At 51.6% G+C, this 13,083-nt stretch overlaps 5 protein-coding genes across 5 annotated transcripts; 4 read left to right on the top strand and 1 right to left on the bottom strand.

The window, feature by feature from the left end:
* The first annotated feature begins 3,098 nt into the window (after nucleotides 1–3,098).
* P168DRAFT_292709 (putative GATA transcription factor (AreB)) lies at nucleotides 3,099–4,590 on the top strand. Its single transcript, XM_024837645.1, has 3 exons — nucleotides 3,099–3,387; nucleotides 3,475–4,140; nucleotides 4,205–4,590. The coding sequence occupies exons 1-3, from the start codon at nucleotides 3,157–3,159 to the stop codon at nucleotides 4,223–4,225; spliced, it is 918 nt and encodes a 305-aa protein (XP_024690212.1). The 5' UTR covers nucleotides 3,099–3,156; the 3' UTR covers nucleotides 4,226–4,590.
* A 115-nt stretch (nucleotides 4,591–4,705) lies between these two features.
* On the top strand, nucleotides 4,706–5,226 carry P168DRAFT_53124 (uncharacterized protein). The gene has a single exon (XM_024841991.1). The coding sequence runs from the start codon at nucleotides 4,809–4,811 to the stop codon at nucleotides 5,115–5,117; it is 309 nt and encodes a 102-aa protein (XP_024690211.1). The 5' UTR covers nucleotides 4,706–4,808; the 3' UTR covers nucleotides 5,118–5,226.
* Nucleotides 5,227–5,532: 306 nt separating this feature from the next.
* P168DRAFT_329560 (ATP-binding mismatch repair protein PMS1) lies at nucleotides 5,533–9,039 on the top strand. The gene is made up of 4 exons (XM_024841485.1): nucleotides 5,533–5,585; nucleotides 5,646–5,742; nucleotides 5,818–5,904; nucleotides 5,981–9,039. Exons 1-4 carry the CDS (start codon nucleotides 5,553–5,555, stop codon nucleotides 8,974–8,976), a joined length of 3,213 nt encoding a protein of 1,070 aa, XP_024690210.1. The 5' UTR covers nucleotides 5,533–5,552; the 3' UTR covers nucleotides 8,977–9,039.
* A 397-nt stretch (nucleotides 9,040–9,436) lies between these two features.
* P168DRAFT_258294 (L-glutamate gamma-semialdehyde dehydrogenase) lies at nucleotides 9,437–11,275 on the top strand (the record flags this gene model as incomplete). The annotated part of the gene is made up of 3 exons (XM_024834594.1): nucleotides 9,437–9,581; nucleotides 9,627–9,734; nucleotides 9,785–11,275. The coding sequence occupies exons 1-3, from the start codon at nucleotides 9,459–9,461 to the stop codon at nucleotides 11,273–11,275; spliced, it is 1,722 nt and encodes a 573-aa protein (XP_024690209.1). The 5' UTR covers nucleotides 9,437–9,458.
* A 96-nt stretch (nucleotides 11,276–11,371) lies between these two features.
* On the bottom strand, nucleotides 11,372–12,000 carry P168DRAFT_329558 (uncharacterized protein; the record flags this gene model as incomplete). The annotated part of the gene is made up of 2 exons (XM_024841484.1): nucleotides 11,372–11,443; nucleotides 11,554–12,000. 2 exons carry the CDS (start codon nucleotides 11,998–12,000, stop codon nucleotides 11,372–11,374), a joined length of 519 nt encoding a protein of 172 aa, XP_024690208.1.
* Between the last annotated feature and the right edge of the window lie 1,083 nt (nucleotides 12,001–13,083).

The raw sequence follows: 13,083 nt of genomic DNA, 5'->3' as shown, positions 1-13,083 counted from the left end.
TTAGGCCAACACATTAATTAACTGGGGGTGCCGGGTTTATTTTGATCACGTACCATACCATACCTGGCTGTTTTCTGCCAAAGTCCGGTCGATGTCCCCATCAGCCACATGGGGATTACCGTATGATACCGCATTGTCGCACCGCCACATAATTTACCGTGTGGCTCCACTGTAGCTTAAAAAAGCCCCTGAATGATTGGCAAAGGGATGGTTATCCAGGATTTATGACCCTGGGATTTGGAGGAAGAAGAAGAATTCATTGTATTTTGGAACGAGAAAGGGGCATAAATTTACATAAATCAATTATAAATCAATGAGTATAAAATAGAAAACATCCAATACTGACATTGTATCCTGACAATACTGGCCCCATCACGTTATTCACGTGAAAACGTTCCCACTTGATAGACGTTTTATGTTTTATGATTTGTTTTATGTTGCAACATCCACCGGATGTGTAATAAAATGATTAGTCCTCATCTATTGTGTCAACAATCCAAATTCACTATAGTTGCATCTATCTTTTTCTATCTCGTTTGTATTAATAACGGTCTCGAATTGACTCTTCAATATCAATCTATCGCAGTCCTGATAAGGTCTGCGGAGTCAAAGTACTGTGGAGTCCGCTGTACGGAGTAGCCATAATGCAGTCGAATGCAGTGGCCACGGTGGAATGTCTCAAATCTCCATCTGGTTCTGTAGCAGAACACATGGTCTTTTGGCCTCCCAACGTCGAGATGCAGGTGAATCGTGCATCATGTATGATGGTTTCGCCTCTAGGATGGTTTAATCATATGGAATGGTGGTAAATACTCCATCCGTGAAGCCCTATGAGCAGCCTTGGCATCCCCAGGCACGCATCCCCAGGCACACTTCAGGCCCGGCAGTCCAGGTATCCCTAGAGTGTTCATTTGTCCCCAGACCCTATTATTGAGCCTTGGGAATCGTAGCATCGGTTTTACTCAGACTTGCAGTGAGGTGTACTAGGTTGGTTGACCCGATTGATCGTCGGGGGGTTTTTTTTTTTTTTTCTCCATTGTTTTCATCTTCCCCTCCAAAGCGAAGTTGCAAGTGATTGTTTCCCATGAGGGGCACATATATCTACAGACGGTACTGATATCCCGCCGTGTATTGGATGGACTGCCAGTATCGACTTTACACATACTTGTCCATATCCTGTTTGTTATGATGGCATTGAGCACCACTGCAGGTCTCGAACGTCTACCACGTAACTGAGGACGACTGAGGAATTTGGAATTGTGGATTGGAACAGTAGACATTCCTTAACTATCAATAACGGTCTCCTTGATAGCGAGGAGATCCAGTTTCCGTCCCTGTTAGCGTCTCTATATTTCGAGGCTCCTTTCATTCCCATACCGTGTTTGGTTATAACCCTTGTCATATTATGCAGGAGCTGGGAAACCGGATTAGACTCGATCGGATACCATGCCTTGGTTATCTCTTGTCAGGATTATTGATCGTCACGCAATGCTGAGGTTGTAGGCATTCAATTGCGACGTACTAGACAAAATATAAAGTAGAGATGTGTAATAAAAAGATAATTTCCGAAACAAACAGACAAATTGATAAGAGAGTAAAATCGAACAGCAAACGCCCATAATTGCAATACATACCGAGTGAGATTGAAGCCAAGCCTGTCGGTCCGCCTGCGATTTCGATAAATAATCGATAGTCTCCGAGGACGCGCGATAGCGATAATCAATCTTCCCCCGTTTTGTTAGCCTTGCTACCGACGAACGACCAAACCACCACCAACTGCGACTCTTCCTGCGTTTTCAATCGCATCCTCTTCGTTCGCTTGGATCATTCGCGATTTCTTTCGATTTCGTGTCTACCAAATTTTGTTCCTCGCGGTTGTTTATTGTCGGGGTCGATCTTCTTGTTTTCCAAGGTCCGTTGAGGTTTTATCGCTCCTTATTTGGCTGATTCTGACCTGTATCAATCAGTAAGCAGAACAAGTGAAGCGAAATCAAAACATAAGCAGAATCCCTAGCCTTTTCTTCTCATTGCGACTGGTGGAACATATCGCGAAGGCGTCCCATAATCCCTCCCTTCCTGTTTCGACGTGGCTGGTATCTCCGGTATCCATCGTCCTCTTGGACCGTCGCCGCGTCGAACCACACTTGTCTCCGTGATCTCCCTCGAATTGACCTCAGTTCGGTCCTAGCAGACCGGATTTATATTGACTTCCGCCCAAGAAGTTTTCACGGTGGCTTCACTTCTGTTCCGGGCCTCGCCCATTGACCCTGCCCTCCGGCCTCCGTCGCCCTCCACGACCCAGTCCCACGAATTGTCCTACAACCAAACCTCCACTCCCATTGATAGCTCTTCGACCGACCGTCCGTCCGCGACGGATGCTACAGTGGGTGCGTCATCCGCATCGTCACAAACCTCCGCGCCAATGCCTGATTTAGGTTCTCTAGACAAGTCCAATCTTAGTCCCGGTGGCAGCAACAACGGTGGCAGCTTCTCCAGCTCGCTAGGCCCGTCGCTTCCAGGACTATCGGCTCTAGCATCGGTCGCATCCGCGCCGACTTCCAATCTGCGGTATGTGGCTCGCTGATTACCCTCGCGCTCCGAACTGTCCTTTGCGAGATACCTGGGGCGAGGCGCGTATGGGACCCTGCATTTGTATATCATAGATCCTGCCGCGCATCATCGCCGGTAGAACTTCTAAAGGACCAAAAGAAAAACAGGCGTGGTTGATCGTGTTCTACTTGCTAATGGGTGGTGTTTATGTGTCTAGCGGCTCCGGAAGCAATGGACTTCCCAGTATGGGGAATATGACATACGCGACATCGTCTCCGGCAGCGACGACTGGTGGACAAGGAAGCAGTCCGGTAAGTAAATCGATTTGCCCTGTTTTATCCCTTATCGAGCGAGCGCGGTCTTATCTACGTGGACGATATGCGGATTTTGCACCCTTGAGCCTCTGCCCCGAATTTTCTCCCAAATCTGTTATCAGCTGCCGACTGGGTCTTGGCGCCGCACCACCCGCCCAGCGCCCGGTCTTATCGCAGCAGCCCATCAAATCTCTCCCGATCTTATCACCTTGTCGCTCTTCCTCTCATCCATTATCTATTCCCTTCGCTCCCAACTCCCTCGGGTGTTTTAATCCTCCATTTTCCGACTATCATGGCAACAACATTGGCTGACCAAAAACGTCCTCATTTACAGCCCGTGTGTCAAAATTGCGGGACGTCCACCACACCTCTCTGGCGCAGAGATGAACTCGGCTCCGTCCTCTGTAACGCCTGTGGGCTCTTCCTGAAACTCCACGGGAGACCTCGCCCGATAAGCTTGAAAACCGACGTGATCAAGAGCCGCAACAGGGTCAAGACCGCTGGGCAAGGCCCCAAACGCAAGGTGAGCCGGCCCGCCGGAAAACTTTTCAACCCTGGGACGAACAGGGCTCCGAGGATACGGTCGCTAACCAGTATTTTCGCATCATAGTCTGGTGGTACCGCTGACGCAAATGGACTCGCGACAACGCGATCGGAAGCCGGCACGCCCCCGCTGGGCGGCCATGGCTACCGTCGCGCGTCGCGAAAGATGTCCCCGGGCCATTCCGATCGCTCGAACTCGCCGGTGTCGCGAACGGACACACCTGGAATCCCACCCATGCACCAACCACAACCGCAACACAACTCCAACATTGCCCCGCAACACATGTTTGACAGCGTGACCCTGGGGGACCATGCCATCAATCCGTCGAATGGCCTTCATCCCGGTCAATTGCGCCAGCCCTCGCCGACGGCCACATCCGCTGTCGCGGATCGCCAAGGCGACTCGCCGCAGACATACGAGGGGCTCCTCGCGGCCAACGCGTCGCTCAAGACCCGTGTGAGCGAACTGGAGTTGATCAATGGTCTCTTCAGGGGGCGGGTCGCGGAGCTGGAGCAGAGCGATGCCACCGCGCGTCGCTCCGAGATGATCGTTCGCGATTCGGAAGTCCGTCTCCGTCGGTCACTCGAGGAGGCACAACATCGGGAGGAGGATCTGAAGCGGCGTGTGGGCGAACTTGAGCGGCAGGTTTCCGACCAAAGCGGGCTGGGTAGTTCGGTGGGCACTGATAGCCCAGGGGAACCTATGGCGAAGCGGATGAGAATGAGCGATGCGGTATGGCGACCTCCCGCATATGTCTCTCCTTCTTATTGTCTATTCATCTAACACATTTTCCCAGGCCTCCAGCGATCAACGGTAATGCCGCGCCACTCGTGTCTTTTCTGATTATCGCAACCAAAAGGGACCCCTCGAGAAAAGACGGAATTGAAAAGAAAAAGGAAAAAAAAATATCTTCAACATTGCCCCCGACTTGCTGAACTCCTCGATCTTCCTTGGTTCTTTTGATACCCATCGCATTTCTTGTCATTCGGCTGGATGCAAATTCGGATTAAATTAATGTCTCCCCGGTCTTTGTTTCTTTATTCTCCATCTCTATCCATTCTTATATTCAGGGTGCTCGAATCATCGAGCCCTACCTCTAATTACGACATGGGACCGAGGGGATCACGTGGAGGCAGCAATACACGGAGCAACGAAATCTACGAAAATGGGGTTACGGCGGCGGGGGGAGGGTGATTGTTATGTTGAGTAATTGTGCTTACTATTCCCACTTTGAATTGATTGCGTTTTTTCACTGCGATCCTCTGCGACTTCCCTCATCTGCAGGATATCAGACTTAGGGTGAGGCCGTGGGCGAATGACCGCCGGAGTCTGGCCAGCATGACGTTGGCGGGGTGTCTGATCTCCTCCATAAGTTCTATGATACTGTGGACTCCTACGACATGGTTGATGGGAAAAAAAGAGGAGATATAAAAGAAACCGAAAAAGGAAGAAAAGAGAAAAAAAAGACACGACCTGACTTTCCACACTTATTGACGCTACTACTCTTCCTCTTCTCCCGTGTTGTTTTTTGTGAACTTTATTACTTTTTATTTATCCTGATTATCGCTATTATTATGACGATCTGCCTCTTCTTGGATCCCTCCGATGATGTATTACCACCTGTACTTGTATCTAGTTCAGTTCTTTATCTTATCTCAGTCGCAGTCCAGCAACGCCCGACCCGGTGTTATCTACTACCAATAGTGTAGCTTTGACTGTTGGTCAACGCAGCAGGTTCAATGTCTAGGTGCATGAAGCTTGTTGCCTCGGTTTCCTGTACTTGGGAAGTATGCCGATGACTATTATGCCTATTCTCAGGGATTATACTGATGATGGGGGTTTAGTCAGTATCAAATTGTCAGTGAGAGGAACTTTTGTATTGTTTCGAGATACAACACCTACAAATTAATTAACAACCTAACAATACACCAGTATGAACTTGGAAATGAAAATATTATAAAATAACTTAAATATACTGCCATGATCCTTTCAAACAACTATAGAGATATCCACTACCTAGTATGTCATGTCATATCAATGCTTACTGATCGCGCCATCGCGTAAAGTGGTCCGCCCAACGCGACAAACAACCACCCGCGTCTCCCCAATCGACCGCCCATAAATCCCTCGCCATGGCATGAACAATGGCAACCATCAAGGCCATCGAGGCCCGTTCGGTGCGTCTAACCTCTTGAACCTGCGAAACCTCCCCACATTCTAACATCCTATCCGTTTAGGTCCACCAAATCCAATCCGGCCAGGTCATTGTCGATCTGTGCTCTGTCGCGAAGGAGCTTGTTGAGAATAGCGTTGATGCTGGTGCTACGTCTATAGGTATGTGGGTTTATATGTGGGGGAGGATGTGTTGAGTGCGGAATTGCTAATGTCGTTTTTTTGATATATTTGAAGAGGTCCGGTTTAAGAATAATGGGCTCGATTCGATCGAGGTGCAGGATAATGGGGGTGGGATCGCGCCGGAGAATTACGAGAATCTTGGTATGTTTTCTGGGAACGTTTCTATCTACAGTGTCGATTGAAGATGTGGTGCTGATTGTATATCTCCTATCTACAGCATTAAAGCACTACACCTCCAAACTCTCCTCCTACGATGATCTCTCCCGACTCCAAACATTCGGCTTCCGAGGCGAAGCCCTCTCGTCATTGTGCGCACTCGGCGATTTCCACGTCATCACCGCGCAAGCACACCAAGCTCCCAAAGCCAACCGTCTCGAGTTCGAAACTTCAGGGAAGTTGAAGAAGACACAGATAGTCGCAGGCCAGAAGGGCACGACAGTCTCCGTGGCGGGACTATTCAAGAAGCTGCCCGTGCGGCGTCGCGAGCTGGAGAAGAACATCAAGCGCGAATATGGCAAGGTGTTGAATCTTCTGCATGCGTACGCATGTATCATGACGGGCGTGCGGTTCACCGTTAAGAACTCGACGGGCAAGACTAAGAATGTCGTGGTGTTTTCGACGAAAGGGAATCAGACGACTAAGGAGAATATCGCCAATGTCTACGGTGCCAAGACGCTGCTGGCGCTGATTCCGCTGGACCTGGAACTGGAGTTTGAGCCTTCTGCTGCACCGCTGCATCGCACGACTGGCGCGGGTGCGAGTGCGGGAGAGTCGAACACGCTTGCGGTCCGGGGGCACGTCTCTCGACCGGTCTTCGGAGAGGGTCGGCAGACGCCCGATCGACAGATGTTCTTCGTGAACTCTCGTCCTTGTGGACTGCCGCAGATCGCCAAGGCGTTCAACGAGGTGTACAAGTCTTTCAATGTCTCGCAGTCGCCGTTCGTCTTTGCCGATTTCCATATGGATACGAGTGCCTACGACGTTAACGTGTCTCCGGATAAGCGAACGGTTCTGCTGCATGATGCGGGCGCGTTGATCGAGTCGCTCAAGACCTCGCTTACGCAGCTGTTTGAGTCGGCGGATCAGACTGTGCCTCAGTCGCAAGTTCAGACTGCTAAGTCGCGGTCACTGCCATTGCAGCGAAGCATATCCAGCATGGCTTTGTCTAGCGATAATGATGTAGCCAGGGAGAGCGACACGGCTAGAGATACAGAAGCGGAAAGTAGCCAACCCGCTACCCAAGACAAAGCGGATAATGTCACCGGCAGTGGCCCAGCAGACGCGCCATCCTCGTCTGTCAAAATATCGTCATTCTCACGGGACGGGCCTTCATCCCCGATAGCCCATTCTTCTCAAGCTCGGGAACAATCACCCGACGAGGACAACGAACTCTTCGTGCCAGAAAACACCTCTCCACACATCAGAAAATCCGCATTGGAGTCCTCCCAAGGCACAGAACATGAACCCGACACCCAAATGAGCATCGACGGTCCCACCCCCCAAAGCAGTGCCACGCAGGAAGTGCACTCTCCCGAAGAGACCCCCAATACTATACAAAACGCATTCGACCGAATGCGGCCCAGACGGGCACCGGCTGAGATGGCCACCATCACGATCGGGAATAGGACAGTTACGTCCATGGTGGGAAGCGGTCCAGTTCGCAAACGGGATGCTGATGATTTTGGCGTCTCTGGTGGTTCTGGTTCTTCGAGTCGGAAACGACGGATTCATACACCTTCTCGTCCTAGTATCTTTGGGAAGCATATGAGGGGGTTTGTGGCCCCGGGGGCGAGGTTAGAGGATTCTGATGATGAGGGGGAGGAGGAGGTCGAGGAAGAAGAAGCCGAGGAGGCCGAAGAAGAAGAGGAATACGGGGAAGAGGAGGAAGAAGAGGAAGTTGGGGAAGAGGGACAAGAACAGGAAGAGAGTGAGCAAGAACAAGAGGAACCAGAAGCCAGCCAACCGGCCAAGCATGCCCTTGGTAAAGCATCTCAAGCGACTTCTGATCACGAAAGCGACCGTTCCTACGACGCTGCTGATGATATATCTGAAGTGGATGATGCTGGGACATCTCCAGACCCCCATACACCAACCGGAAAGAGCATGACTGACGAGGAGAAAAAGAAGCACGAGGAAGCTGAAGTCCAACGACTGATCCAAGAGGCAGAAGCTAAAGCTGCCGTTCCAGAGGAAAGCAATATCAACCGAGCGAACAAAATGAACAAAGGAGCTGCTCACCGAGATGCGACAGTCCAGCTGGTAACCACCATCGACGGGTCGATCTCCAATATCCAGTCTCGGGCACAGAAGCACCAGGAGCACATGCGTCTCTTTTCCGCTGCGCCCGCCGCTGGCTCTGACGAGGACGCAGCTGCAACATCCCACGGGACAGCGGAAGAGCGCCTTTCGCTAACAGTCACCAAAGACGATTTCGCAAACATGCAAATCATCGGCCAATTCAACCTTGGCTTCATCCTAGCGACTCGACCCTCAGATCCATCGCAGCCAGGACCATCCAACTCCAAAGACGAACTCTTCATCATCGACCAGCACGCCTCAGACGAAAAGTTCAACTTCGAGCGTCTACAGTCCGAAACCATCGTCCAGAATCAGCGTCTGGTGCAACCAAAACGGCTCGATCTCACCGCCGTGGAGGAAGAAATCGTCATTGAGAATCAGTCTGCCCTAGAGAAGAACGGCTTCATCGTGGAAGTCGACGACAGCGGAGACGAGCCCATCGGCCGCCGCTGCAAGCTTCTATCACTGCCACTGAGCAAGGAGGTCGTCTTCGGGGTGCGAGACCTCGAAGAGCTCATTGTGCTTCTATCCGAAACGCCTGCAGCGGGCAGCAGTCACTCGGGATCCACCTCATACGTCCCTCGGCCGACAAAAGTACGCAAAATGTTCGCCATGCGCGCTTGTCGGTCGAGCATCATGATCGGGAAAAACCTGACGGAGAAACAGATGGTCAAGGTGGTGCGGAATATGGGGACGATCGATAAGCCGTGGAACTGTCCGCACGGTCGACCGACTATGAGACATCTGATGAGTTTGGGGCAGTGGGATGAGTGGGATGAGTTTGGGGGCGGTCTTGAAGACGGCGATCAGACTCCTGTCGACCGATTAGGGATTTGGCGGGATTATTTGGGAGAGATGGGACAGTACAGCGAGGAAGAAGTTGACGAGGAAGATGGTGATGCGATGGAAAGCTGAGCTGGCGCAGCTTTGGGATACGACTTGCCATATTTCGATATTTACATATACCATTTACAACCTGATACATTGGATATACTCAGCGCGCTGCACCGGCGGTTTCTGCTATATGATTTGGTCAAATTATCTCCATGAACTCCTGTATATATCGCGAGTGGTCATATTTCGGCAGGGGTTCCGAAGAATTGGCAGAGCAAGATAGCACGATGCTCGGGATCGACACCCGAATCGTCGCCAACCGCAGGAATTCCATGCACAACTATCTGAGATGCACGATCATGCAGCTCTCGCTCTACGATCCCGACACCACCCCGCTACCATTCCATAAAGACTGGTCAAGATGCGGAGAGAGTACATGATAACGAAGCTGGGCTTCGGATCATGCTCCGAGCGACAGCTGTTGATTGAATACAAATATAGACTGCCCTCCAACTACAATCAAAACCGAAGCACATCATCTCACCGAACAGGCATATTCCACCATGCGGGCCTTCTTCTTACCTCCAATGCGTGCTGCCAGCCGCCGGTCCCAAGGCCGAGTTGTCCGACCAATATACAGATATCTGAGTCTCTTGCACCCGCCCAAGTTTGAGAATGAGAAGATGGTACGCAATCTCATGACTTGGAGTTTTCTCAGCTAACCGGTCTAGCTGGATTATGCCAAAGGGTCGCCAGAGCGGGCTGAGTTGACTCGCACCCTACGAAAGATGAAGAGTCAATTCCCCGTTCAGATCCCGATTACCATTAATGGGTCCGCAGTAAGAAGCCCTGCCATGGAAAGCAGAGAAACAACAACTGACAGAATCAGGTCAAACCACACCAAACCCTAAAACAGCAAAACCCCTCCCAACACCGCGAAACCATCGCCGAATACGCCCTAGCAAGTCCCGAGCAAGTCAACGCCGCAGTAGACGCAGCCCTTCAAGCCAAACCCTCCTGGGAAGCCACGCCCTTCGAAGACCGCGCAGCCATCTTCCTCCGCGCATCGGAGCTCATCGCCGGCAAATACCGCTCAGACATCGTAGCAGCCACAATGCTCGGCCAGGGTAAAAACATCTGGCAGGCTGAGATCGACGCCGCAGCCGAGACGGTCGATTTCTTCCGCCACTACATCCACGAAGCGTGGTCTCTCTTTGCGCAGCAGCCGCGCGTGCAGCCTGCAGGCCAGTGGAACAAAATGGAGTACCGTCCGCTGGAGGGCTTCGTGTATGCGATCGCACCGTTCAACTTCACTGCGCTGGGCGCGACGCTCATCGGGCCGGCGGCCCTAATGGGCAACGTGGTGATTTGGAAACCGTCAGACTCAGCCCTCCACGCCAGCTGGCTGCTGCATCAGATCCTGCTGGAAGCAGGTCTCCCAGAAGGCGTGATCCAGTTCGTCCCCGGCGACGCAGAACAAGTGACGAACACACTACTACGCCGGCGCGAGTTCAGCGCACTGACATTCATCGGCTCGACGCAGACCTTCAAGGGCATCCAGAAGAAGATCGGCGACGGCATCGGCGCCGGCATCTACGACTCGTATCCGCGCGTCGTCGGCGAAACAGGCGGGAAGAACTTCGGCGTCGTGCATCCTTCAGCCGACGTCCGCAGCGCCGCGCTGCATACCATCCGCGCGGCCTTCGAGTACCAGGGCCAGAAGTGCTCTGCTAACTCGCGCGTGTATGTCGCGGAGTCGGCATGGCCGGAGTTCCGGCGGAACCTGGAGGAGCAGATCGCGCAGCTGACCGTCGGCCCGGTCGAGGAATACCAGCACTTCGTGAACGCAGTGATCCACGAGCGCGCGTTCGACAGACTGCAGTCCGTGCTGACCGCCGCGGAGCACGACCCTGAGCTAGAGCTCATCGCCGGCGGCCAGGCGTCCAAAGACGAAGGCTACTACGTACACCCAACGGTCTACCGAACAAGCAACCCGCGACACGAAATCATGACGCAGGAGTTGTTCGGTCCCGTGCTGGGCGTGTACGTGTATCCGGACGCGGAGTGGGCGCAGACGCTGGCGCTCGTCGACGGGACGTCGCGGTATGCGCTGACGGGGAGTGTGTTCTGCAGGGATCCGTATGCGTCGCGGCAGGCGCAGACGGCGCTCAAGCATGCGGCGGGCATGCTGTATCTTAATACGAAGTGTACGGGGTCGACGGTGGCGCAGCAGCCGTTTGGGGGGAGTCGGGACTCGGGCACGAATGATAAGACGGGGACTATGGGGCATTTGCAGCGGTTTGTGAGCGTTAGGACTGTGAAGGAGGGGTTTTCTGATGTTGGGCTGGATAGGGTGGCGTATGCGTCGAATGAGGTTTAGTATATACAGTATTGCGATAATCAATAGTATTGGTTCAGAGTCATCATTAATTCATCAGTCGTATCTGGAATAGATCGGTATACACAGATTGATAGACTACCACCAGGAAAACCAGCCCTTCGCCTTTCCTTTCCCATCTTTCTTCTTCGCATCATCATCATCATCCACCTTAACATGTCCATTAGCATCCACCCACCCATTCCCACTCCCATTTCCATTCCCATTAGCCATCCCATTAACAACCCCATTCTCCCCCCTATGCCCCCTCCCATCCCCACCACCATTCCCCCATCACTATCACTATCACTATCACCATCACTATCACGATACTGCCCATGAGAATCCCCCTCAACCTCCCTCAAAACCTCCTCCACAACCAACAAATCCCTCTCAATCAGCTCCGCCCAATTCTGCACATCCCCAATCTCCTTCAACCCATCGCGCGCCTGGTCCGCCACCTTCCCCCACTGCTCATTCTGCCGGCCCAGCTGGGCAGTCGTGCGCGCCAGCTCGGCCTCCTGGCGCTGGAGGGCGGCGTCGTTGGCGCGGAGGGTCTGCGCGCGGTCGCGCAGGGCGGCGTCGTGGTGGGCGCCGGCTGAGCGGAGGGAGGCGGTGAATGCGGCTTTGGCTTCTGCTGTGCGTTGTTGGTTGTTGGTATCTGTTGTGGTGGGGGGAGAGGGAGGGGGTGGGGAGGTGGTGGGTGGGGGGTTGGTTTGGGTTGTCATTTTGGGGGTATCTTCTTGTTTGGTTTAATGATGGATGAGTGGATGGAAGATGGTTTTGTTGTTTGTGTAAAATGGTGGGGAAAGGTGAGGTTGAAGTTAGGTGAGTGAGGGGTTGATGATAGGCTGCATGAGACTTGTCATGCAGAAAAGTATACCTACCAATTTGGTGTTAGCAAGCTATCTATTTTAGTTTTGAATAATATACTATGACAGCCAGAGTAGTTAGCGACTCGAGGCGGATGATTTATTTGATCATGCTTTATATTAAGTAGATTAGGAGGTGGAGATATTCATTATCTTGAGATGATCATGAAGACCATGCTTAACAAAAGTACATAATAATAGCTGGCTGAGCAAGGATTCTGCTAGACCTCTTCATATTCCTGTTATCTAGCCACTCATCTCCTTGTAATGGATTCGGACAGTAATGATGGCCGAGAAGTTCAGGAAGTTGATCAACTCCACTATAATATATAAAGTCATTCCTAATACTTGAAGTCAGTAATAAAAGTACTAGAGTCAAGGTTAGCACTCTATCACGACATGTGTTATTATACTTCTATTATATTAATTTCCTACAGAGTAACTTTTTTCAAAGAGATCTGTATTAGCCTATATATTGTATTGGCCTATCTATTAACATATTGATTAAGACACCCAAGATCCTAAGCCAACAAATCCCGGTGTATCTGTTAACCACACACCAACCCGCGCGACAGCCTGGAATTTCAGAACCAGTCATAATGAAGCAGATATGTGGGATCCCGCGATTGTATAGTGACGCGCTGTGTATGGATGGTGGCCGGGTTTATCCCTTATGACCCTATTAGATCCTGAAGGGATATATAAACACTGGTCCCAACACCGCTCCATAACAGTTGTGATTCCTGTCGAGTTATGAGGCCATTATATCGCCATTCAACAATGCAGGTGTCTATCCACCGCTGGTGAATGTCATACACACTACTAGGCATGAGTTATAAGCGTTTGGATCACCGAGTTATAATTAAATCCTACCATCCTATTAATATAAATATTAGCCAAATAGTTAGCAAAGTGGATGTCATACCTTGCGCAGCGTTG

The sequence above is a fragment of the Aspergillus campestris genome (assembly GCF_002847485.1).
Source record: "Aspergillus campestris IBT 28561 chromosome Unknown P168scaffold_11, whole genome shotgun sequence".
Classification (NCBI taxonomy): Eukaryota; Fungi; Ascomycota; class Eurotiomycetes; order Eurotiales; family Aspergillaceae; genus Aspergillus; species Aspergillus campestris.
The sequence above is the reverse complement of the archived record's forward strand: the minus strand, read 5'-3'. Positions and strand labels throughout refer to the sequence as shown.

Bases quoted from the DNA above. Each gene is read 5' to 3' on its own strand.
- P168DRAFT_292709 (XM_024837645.1), top strand. From the start codon at position 3,157: ATGGCAACAACATTGGCTGACCAAAAACGTCCTCATTTACAGCCCGTG. The intron at 3,388-3,474 runs GTGAGCCGGCCC...TTCGCATCATAG, and splicing joins GGCAAGGCCCCAAACGCAAG to TCTGGTGGTACCGCTGACGC. The intron at 4,141-4,204 runs GTATGGCGACCT...ACATTTTCCCAG, and splicing joins GGATGAGAATGAGCGATGCG to GCCTCCAGCGATCAACGGTA.
- P168DRAFT_53124 (XM_024841991.1), top strand. From the start codon at position 4,809: ATGGTTGATGGGAAAAAAAGAGGAGATATAAAAGAAACCGAAAAAGGA.
- P168DRAFT_329560 (XM_024841485.1), top strand. From the start codon at position 5,553: ATGGCAACCATCAAGGCCATCGAGGCCCGTTCG. The intron at 5,586-5,645 runs GTGCGTCTAACC...CTATCCGTTTAG, and splicing joins AGGCCATCGAGGCCCGTTCG to GTCCACCAAATCCAATCCGG. The intron at 5,905-5,980 runs GTATGTTTTCTG...TCCTATCTACAG, and splicing joins GGAGAATTACGAGAATCTTG to CATTAAAGCACTACACCTCC.